Source organism: Humulus lupulus, chromosome X (genome assembly GCF_963169125.1).
Source record: "Humulus lupulus chromosome X, drHumLupu1.1, whole genome shotgun sequence".
Lineage (NCBI taxonomy): Eukaryota > Viridiplantae > Streptophyta > Magnoliopsida > Rosales > Cannabaceae > Humulus > Humulus lupulus.
Window position 1 is genome coordinate 157,515,133 of NC_084802.1, and position 9,572 is coordinate 157,524,704.

General features: G+C 42.2%; 2 protein-coding genes and 1 non-coding gene across 3 annotated transcripts; 1 reads left to right on the top strand and 2 right to left on the bottom strand.

Moving 5' to 3' along the window:
* Positions 1–463: 463 nt before the first annotated feature.
* Positions 464–952, bottom strand: LOC133806397 (uncharacterized). Its single transcript, XM_062244504.1, has one exon. It carries the CDS (start codon positions 950–952, stop codon positions 464–466), a length of 489 nt encoding a protein of 162 aa, XP_062100488.1.
* A 2,319-nt stretch (positions 953–3,271) lies between these two features.
* On the bottom strand, positions 3,272–5,910 carry LOC133806398 (uncharacterized). The gene is made up of 5 exons (XM_062244505.1): positions 5,397–5,910; positions 4,958–5,088; positions 3,988–4,837; positions 3,700–3,903; positions 3,272–3,570 (listed from the first exon to the last, which is right to left on the bottom strand). Exons 1-5 carry the CDS (start codon positions 5,908–5,910, stop codon positions 3,272–3,274), a joined length of 1,998 nt encoding a protein of 665 aa, XP_062100489.1.
* LOC133807899 (small nucleolar RNA R71) lies at positions 5,240–5,346 on the top strand. Its single transcript, XR_009879784.1, has one exon. It is a non-coding gene; the product is annotated as a small nucleolar RNA R71 (small nucleolar RNA).
* Positions 5,911–9,572: the final 3,662 nt, after the last annotated feature.

Consider the following 9,572-nt stretch of genomic DNA (forward strand, 5'->3'; position numbering starts at 1 on the left):
ATGAGTGGTGAAAAGGGAAAGAAAAAGGCATTTAGGCAGTTTCTGGAAGTCGTGCCGCGGCAGGGGTTTTTAGTGGCCGCGGCACAGAAGTCTCGGATTTAGGGGTCTCTTCACGTGCCGCGGCAGGGATTTTATGTGCCGCGGCAAAGCCCTCTCGGATTGTGGTGCGTGCCGCAGCAGTGTTTTTCTTTGCCGCGGCCAGTGGGTCTCGGGTCTGGCCTTCTGGTGCGTGCTGCGGCAAGGCTTTTATGTGCCGCGGCAAGAGTGCCTTTTTGCTGCCTTTTATTATTATTGTTTTTTTTTTCACGTTTTTCACGGTTTAAAGAGAGAATCAGAGTACAAAAAAAAAAAATTGAAATAACTAAATGTTCAACTTAAAAATAAAAATAAAAATAAAGAAAATAACTAAAACTGAAAACAATAAAGATGGCTACGTTTAACGTCGCTAGCTCGACTTAGAACTTCAATCTTCATCCACATAAATGGGGTCTTCAAGGTACATCACATGAACTTGCTCATCCTCCGCCATTGACTCATAGTAGGGCTTCAGTCTCTGGCCATTCACCTTGAATGACTTTCCAGTACTTGGACTTACAACTTCGACCGCTCCATGAGGAAAAACCTTGGTAACAATGAACGGACCTAACCAGCGAGACTTCAACTTCCCAGGAAAGAGTTTAAGGCGAGAGTGATACATGAGAACTTTTTGACCTTCCACAAAGCTCTTCCGAAGAATATGTTTGTCATGAAAAGCTTTGGTTTTCTCCTTGTAAATTTTTGAACTCTCATATGCTTCATTGCGTATTTCTTCTAACTCATGCAATTGAAGCATTCTTTGTTGTCCTACAGCAACCATGTCCATGTTACACTTCTTTACAGCCCACCACGCCTTATGCTCTATCTCCACCGGTAGATGGCAAGGTTTCCCATACACCAACCGATAAGGTGACATACCGATAGGTGTTTTATATGCCGTTCGATATGCCCACAAGGCATCATCAAGCCTTGTACTCCAATCTTTCTAGTTTGGATTTACAGTTTTCTCAAGAATCAATTTAATTTCACGATTAGAAACCTCCGCTTGCCCGTTGGCTTGTGGATGATAAGCAACTGTCACCTTGTGAGTTACACTATAGCGTCGAAACAATGCTTCTATACTCTTATTACAAAAATGAGTGCCTCGATCACTAAGTATAGCCTTAGGTGTACCAAAACGCACAAAAATGTTGGAGCGAATGAAATCCACTACTGTTTTTGAATTGTCCGTTCTAGTTGCAATCGCTTCCACCCATTTAGACACATAGTCTACCGCCAATAAAATATATTCATTGCCGAAAGAGGATGGGAATGGTCCCATGAAATCCATACCCCAAACATCAAAGATCTCAAGAATTAAAATGGGAGTTTGAGGCATTTGATCCTTGGCCGTTATGTTACCAACTCGTTGACAACGATCACATGCTTTACAATAAGCATAAGCATCTTTGAAAATTGTGGGCCAATAGAAACCGCTGTCAAATATCTTACGAGCTGTCCTCTTAGGTCCAAAGTGTCCACCACAAGCATAAGCATGACAAAAAGCAAGGATGGAACGAAATTCAGATTCCGGTACACACCTACGAATGATTTGATCAGTACAATGCTTCCAAAGATAAGGTTCATCCCATATATAGTGGCGAGCATCATGCTTAATCTTGTTCCGTTGTGCTTGTGTGAGATCACTTGGTAACTCCTTTGAAGCAAGGTAGTTTACAATGTCGGCATACCAAGGAATAACTTCTTGCATGGCGAGGAGTTGCTCATCCGGAAATTTTTCTTCTATGGGCAAATTATCTTCATCTCGAATAAGACGACTCAAGTGATCCGCCACCCTATTCTCAGAACCCTTTTTATCTTTTATCTCCAAATCGAACTCTTGAAGAAGTAGAATCCACCGGATCAGCCGAGGCTTGGCTTCTTTCTTTGCCAATAAATAGCGAAGGGCAGCATGGTCGGTATACACAATCACTTTAGTTCCAATCAAGTATGACCGAAACTTTTCCAATGCAAAAATGACTGCCAAGAGCTCTTTTTCAGTGGTGGAATAATTAAGTTGAGCATCATTAAGAGTGCGAGAAGCATAATATATAACATGAGGAAGCTTGTCAACTCGCTGCCCAAGAACAGCGCCCACGGCATAGTCACTTGCATCACACATGAGTTCAAATGGTAACTCCCAATTCGGTGGCTGAATTATAGGAGCTGTAGTTAGAGACTCTTTTAATAGGTTGAAAGCCACGAAACACTTGTCATTAAATTCGAACTTTACATCTTTTTGGAGAAGGTTGCATAGAGGTGTGGAAATTCTAGAGAAATCCTTTATAAATCTCCGATAAAACCCTGCATGCCCAAGGAATGATCTTACTTCTTTCACACTAGTCGGAGATGGTAGAGAACGAATTAAATCAATCTTTGCCTTATCAACCTCTATTCCCTTGACTGAAATCACATGACCCAAAACTATACCTTGGCTTACCATAAAATGGCATTTTTCCTAGTTGAGCACAAGGTTAGTTTCAATACACCGCTGGAGTACCAAAGTGAGATTATGAAGGCAGCAATCAAATGAGTCACCATAAACACTAAAATCATCCATAAAAACCTCGATGATGTTTTCAATATATTCTGAAAAAATGCTCATCATACATCGCTGAAATGTGGCCGGAGCATTACATAACCCAAACGACATTCGTCGGAAAGCGAATGTACCAAAAGGGCATGTAAAGGTTGTCTTCTCTTGATCTTCAGGAGCTATAACAATCTGATTATATCCCGAATAACCGTCAAGAAAACAATAATAAGGATGACCCGCCAACCTCTCAAGCATCTGATCAATGAACGGTAATGGAAAGTGATCCTTACGGGTTGCCGCATTCAACTTCCGGTAGTCTATACAAACTCGCCACCCGGTTTGCATTCTTTTTGGTACCAGCTCGTTTTCATCATTCTTTACCACTGTGATTCCTGACTTCTTTGGCACTACCTGAACATGACTCACCCATTGACTGTCTGAAATTGGGTAAATAATACCCACACTAAGGAGCTTCAGTATCTCCTTTTTCACAACCTCCATCATAGGTGGATTCAATCTCCGTTGCGCCTCACGTGTTGGTTTAGACCTTTCTTCAAGTAAAATTCGGTGCATGCACATGGAAGGGCTAATCCCCTTAATATCCGCAATAGACCAACCAATGGCTGTTTTATACTCTCGGAGTACTCTCATTAATTTTTCTTATTGACCTTGGTTAAGATTTCTTGCAATTATAATAGGAAGTGTCTCGTTCTTCCCCAAGTAAACATATTTGAGATGCTCCGGAAGAGGCTTCAATTCAAGTGTAGGAGCTTGAATAATTGATGGCTGCAATTTCTCATTAGAAATCGGCAAATTAAGAAATGCAACCTTCTTAAAAGTCTTGTCAAAACCACTATTGAGTGTGGTTATGACATCCATGATCTCATGAGACAAATCTTCATCGGTCAACACAAGATGCTCTCTCAATGCAACCTCCAAATCATCTTCACTATGCAAATCTAAAACTCATTGAGAAAGAATATCCAACACATCAAGAGAGTAAACAGCATGTACATCACTTGGATACCTCATAGCCTCAAAAATATTAAATCGAATTGTCTCCCCATCAAATTCCATGGTCAACGTACCGTCATGCACATCAATCTTAGTTCTTGCAGTCTTCATGAATGGTCTCCCCAACAAAATTGGAGTAGAGCATGGAATAGATTCATCTTCCATATCGAGAACATAAAAATCAGCCGGAAACACCAATTCATTTACTTGAACTAAAACATCTTCTATTACACCCCTGGGATAAGCATTCGACCTATCAGCAAGTTGAATAATCACCCCTGTTTCTTCAAGTGGACCGAGATTCAATGAAGCATAAATGGAGAATGGCATGACATTGATAGAGGCTCCCAAATCCAACATACACCGCTCAATTCTCTTATTCCCAATAGTGCAAGGGATAGTAAAAGTACCAGGATCCTTACACTTTGGTGGAAGCTTCTTTTGTAGAACTGCGGAAACATTCTCCCCCACACTAACTTTTTCATTACCCCTCAACTTACGCTTATTAGTGCACAACTCTTTCAGAAACTTGGCATAGCGCGGCACTTGTTTAATAGCGTCAAGAAGAGGAATATTCACTTCTACCTTTCGGAATGTATCAAGAATCTCCTTGTCAACCTCTTCCTTTTTAGTCTTTTTCAGTCTGCTTGGGAATGGAGGTGGAATGACAATAGTAGGCTTAGGGCTGAGTTGTGTAAGGGTGGTTGGCTTTGGAGGAACATCTTCATTAACTGAGCAATCAACTTGTGGCTTGGATGACAATTTACTGGGCATTGGAGGATTAGGTGGATCATATTGCGTCCCACTGCGCAAAGTTACTGCACTAGCATTCTCCTTGGGATTCATCTCAGGTTGTGAAGGCAATTTATTTGACAGATGAGCCTCCAACCAGTTATATGATGCTGCTAATTGTCCCACCTGATTCTCCAAACTTTTGATGGATGCTTGGGTGGTTTGTTGAAATTGAAGAGTATTTGTAGCAAGTGCATTGATTAAATCCTCAGTAGAAGTTTTGGCACTTGGTTGTGGAGCAGCCTGCGGTGGTTGTGATGGTCTAGGTACATAATTATTTTGAGACCTCTGTTGTGTAGTGAAACCAGGTGGTCTTGCTGCTGTTGGTTGTTGAGCTATTTGTTCATGATTCCCATATCGAAGGTTTGGATGATCACGCCAGCCAGGATTATAAGTTTGTGAAAATGGTTCATAATACATCTGACGTAATTGACCAGGAAAATTTCCCACAGCATTAACACCCTCAGTTTCTCCCTCTACTAGAGTGGGGCACGTATCAGTAGGGTGCCCCACTACTTAACAGATTCCACATGGCCGCACCTGTTGGCCCAAAGCTAGTTGTTGTACCACTGCAGTTAATTGAGCCAATTGTTGACCCAGCTGATTAGCATTAGAGGTGCTCACTTCATTAGCTGATTTGGGCGGTGGAACAGGATCTTGACGAATGCCAACTGTTGTGAGTTAGCAGCCATATTAGAAATCAAGCTCCTGGCTGCAGCAGGAGTCTTATCAACTAGTGCACCCCCACTGGCTGCATCAATCATACTCCTATCCAGTGATTGTAATCCTTCATAAAAGTACTGAATGAGGAGCTGTTCACTTATCTGATGATGAGGGAAGCTAGCACACAACCTCTTAAATCTCTCCCAATACTCATACAAAGACTCTCCTGTATACTGCCTTATACCACAGATCTCCTTCCTGATGCTTCCTACTTTAGATGCCGGAAAGTATCATTCTAGGAACATAGTCTTCATACCATTCCAAGTTTCAACAGTACCAGGTGGAAGATAGTACAACCACTCTTTAGCTGCATCCTTTAGAGAGAAAGGAAAAGCTCGCAGCTTAATCTGTTCCTCAGTCACTGCAGCGGGTTTCATACTAGAACAGACAATATGAAACTCCTTCAAATGTTTATTCGGATCCTCACCAGGCAGCCCATGGAAAGAAGGCAATAAGTGGATGAGGCCCGACTTCAGTTCAAAGTTTACATCCAACGGTGGATATTGGATGCATAGTGGTTGTTGGTCAAGATTTGGCGCTGCCAACTCTTTCAATGTCCTTTGCTGAGCCATTGTTCTATAGGATCGAACTGAATCGTCAGAATCAGATTCGTTGTCAGACGGTAATGGCACTTTAACAGGATTTTCTTGCGGAGCAAGACGTTGAAAGAGCGGATTATTAGTAATAATTCTTGAAGACCGAGAAGCTGACGATGACTCAAGATACTGCTTGATTGCTTCCAACCTGTTCTGAGTGTCTTCGCCAGACATATAACTCTGAGATACCAAGAGAAATCAAGTTAGTAAAAATAAACCAATATGAATAATAAAAAGAATTAAATAGTTCCCCGGCAACGGCGCCAAAAATTTGATGCGTGTCGTATGGCGTACCAAATTTAACAAAGATTTTAATTACACTATCACCAATTAATTTAGTACAATGGCAAATAGAGGTTGAACCCAAGGGAACTATATTCAATTTATTATTCACAAAAGCTTAACAAAGTTAAAATGAAAGGGGGATTTTGAAATGTAAAAATAAGAAAACGATTGATAAGCAAGAAAAGATTTATAACGATTTTAAAGAACAGTTAAGAATCATTCTCCACCTCAGACAGTCATGCATGAATATCAATAATGAATATTATTCCGATTCCCAATTAAACTATTAACCCTGCAGATAACACTTAAGCAGTCAATTATCCCAATCTCCCTATCACAATCAATTACGGCTAAGCGCTCAATAATTAATTCTTTTTATCAAATAACAAACCTATTAAGCATACGATTCATTTAATTTAGTAAAAGCATCAACAACAGTGGAGATAGGTTAATCTAGGCAATAAATCAATGAAGCATTTAATTCATTTAACCTATGTTCTATTCTTCATCACAATCAACAACACTTTTGACCACATCATTGATTGCAATTTATCACAGATACTCAGAACCCTAAACTATTAGGTGAATAGAAATTCTAAGATGATAATGAAATAATGCAAACCCTAATTAGTTGTACACCCTAACAAGGAATCACAAAGTTCATACAATAAGCATAGAAAAATAGAATCAATTTAATATTAGGGAAATCAAGAAATAATATTCACATCTCAATTCAAACAATCATGTCTGGGTTTTGAATAACCCTTAACCTAAAAGAAACTAGCCAATAACCATGATGAAAACCATAAATAAAACCAAAGAAAAATAGAGTTGAGAGAAGAAGAAAACTGTTAAAATATTGAATGCGATCTTCCTTCTTCTCCTGCGCTCTCTTTGAGTTTCTCTCTCTAAAATTGTATATCTAAAACTTAATTCACGAATATGACCTAATCCCCCTTTTATTTCCCGTCCAAAAATTAAGAAAAATCGAATTTAAATTTGAATTCAAACGCGTGCCGCAGCAGCCATATTTCCTTGTCGCGGCACGAGGCTTCAGATATGCGATATAGGATTTGCGTGCCGCGGTATGCAACTTTCCTTGCCGCGGCACGAAACTCTCTGTTTCTCTTGTAGCGGCAGGGACTTTTCCCTGTAGCGGCAAGGACCTCTCTGACTTGCCTCGTAGCGGCAGGGACTTTTCCCTGTAGCGGAAAGCTCTCAGATTTCTCGTACTTTTGTTCTTTTCTCGATTTTTCTTCTCTTTAACACTTTACTCCAATGGTTAGAATCCTACAAAATCATCATTCAACCAAAAATCATCAAAAATATACAATTATCCTTAAAAATAATGATTTAGATTAAATGAAACAAATTAACAAAATGATTCTAACTATCCCCAAACACACTACTTATGAACACAAAATATGATAAGTAGAAAGGTAAACTTTATACAAAAATATACTTATCACTCCGTTAGAGGGCCCTTTTTAGGTTTCCTTTGCTAGCCGCATGTTGTTGCCTCTTGTCCTACTTCCTCCTGATGGAGGGCCCTTTTTAGGATCCTCCTGACAGGGGGTCGTTTTTAGGGTCCTCTTGGTAGAGGGTCCCTTTTAGGGGACTCCTTTTTAGGAGGGCGAGGGGTCCTTTTTAGGGTCCTCCGTTAGAGGGCCCTTTTTAGGTTCCCCTTGCTAGCCGCATGTTATTGCCTCCTGTCCTGCCCCCCAAGTGTTTGGTGAAATTTATTTCGGCAGGCACTTTGGCTGATGCCCGCGTAGCGAAGAAAAATAACACATGAAGTTGCAAACAGTTTCATTCATAACACGCGGTTTACAACCGACTTTGTAAATAAAAAAAGGGGATTACATCTAACAAGGAGGTTACCTAGGTAGCCTCTTTGATTCTTACTTGCTTAAGCTAAAATAACGAAGAACAAACTAAACATAGGTTCTTTTGACACTGAGAGCCAAAGCCTTGCTGGTAGCACTTCTCGAGAGGCTCCGTAACCCGTGGGTCCAATCTTGTGCGGATCTAACTTGTGTGGGTCACTTCTTCATACACAGCCATTGTCATTGGCATAGATGGTTTGGTGGCTGCGCAGAGGGACATGTTATAGCATTCCCTCGCTTCCTTCTGCTCCCCTTTCACACATGCTACTCCCCCAGGGGTAGGGAATTTCATAGCTAGGTGATACACAGAAGTTATCGCCTTCAATTCTCTCAGAGAGGGTCTCCCTAATACCGCATTGAAGGCTGAGGTGCAATCTACCACGATAAAGTTAGCCATTACGGTGGTTTGCCTGGGTTGCTCCCCCATGGTGAGGGCTAATTCGATTGTCCCTAGGGGTTGCATCGAATCTCCTGTAAACCCATACAAAGTCGTAGTGCAAGGCTTTAGGTGACGGAGGCTCAATCCCATCTTTTCCAGCGCCTGTCGATACAAGATGTCCACAGAGCTCCCGTTATCCACCATGACCCGATGTACCCTCATGTTAGCAAGCTGGGCGGTTAGCACCAGGGGGTCATTATGGGGGAAATGCACCCCCTGCGCATCTTCTTCAGTGAAAGTTATTGAGTCATTCTCGCCCTTGAAGCTCTTCGGGGGGCGTTGCTCCAAACTTAAAACGCAATGTGGTGGACTTCGTTGGGCCTCCTTGGCATACCTGTCTCACCCTTTCCTAGAATCGCCTCCGAATCCTGGTCCTCCAAAGATGGTCCTGACCTCTCCTTGCACTTCCGGGGCCACCTCACGTGCCCGCGATGGGGACACTCCTCCTTCTGGCCTCTGGTTATCCTTGCGCACATACCTGCCCAAATGTCCCTTGCGGATGAGTTCCTCAATTTCTTCCTTCAAATGGATACACTCTGCCGTGGTGTGATCGGTATCCTTGTGGTACTGGCAGTATCTACTAGGATCCCTTTTGGACCGGTCCTTTCTCATTGGTGCGGGCCTTTTGAAAGGAACTCGATCTTCGTTGGTGAGGTAAATGTGCTCCCTGGTATCTGTGAGGTTTGTGTAGTAAGTATAAGCCGCTTGCCTATGATCATTCCCCTGTTTAGTTTTCCTCTGCTGGTCATCTCTTGATCCATCGTACGCCCTTCTCTTCTTTGTTACATTCGACCCGTCGTTAGTTGGGGGCTTCGCGTGGGGCTCCTCCTTTCCTACCTTTAAGTTTGCGTGGCCATCCTCCACACGGATGTACTTCTGCGCTCTCTCGTAGAAGACATCTAAGTCGATGACCTCCCTCTTCAACATGTTGTCCCACAACTTGCTCCCTAGGAGCACTCCGGCTGTAATGGCCATTTTTAACTCTCGGCGAGTTAGGCTCCCCACTTTCACGGCCTCCATATTGAACCGGTGAATGTAGCTCTTCAGGCTCTCATTCTCTCCTTGCTTCACGTTGGCCAGGCTGGTACCTGGCATCGTGTAATCCCGCACGACATGGTGCTGCTGGAGGAATTCATCAGAAAACTGCTGCCAGGACCTGATGGACCCCGACCTTAATCTTTTGAACCATTTGTAGGCGGGTCCTTTCAAAGTGACAGCGAAGCAGT

Excerpts from the sequence above, each read along its gene's own strand:
- LOC133806397 (XM_062244504.1), bottom strand. The coding sequence starts at position 952 with ATGTCACCTTATCGGTTGGTGTATGGGAAACCTTGCCATCTACCGGTG.
- LOC133806398 (XM_062244505.1), bottom strand. The coding sequence starts at position 5,910 with ATGTCTGGCGAAGACACTCAGAACAGGTTGGAAGCAATCAAGCAGTAT. Across the intron at positions 5,089-5,396 it reads TACTGTTGAAACTTGGAATG|TTGGCATTCGTCAAGATCCT; the intron begins GTATGAAGACTA and ends AACTCACAACAG. Across the intron at positions 3,571-3,699 it reads TAAGATTGATGTGCATGACG|ATTTGCATAGTGAAGATGAT; the intron begins GTACGTTGACCA and ends AATGAGTTTTAG.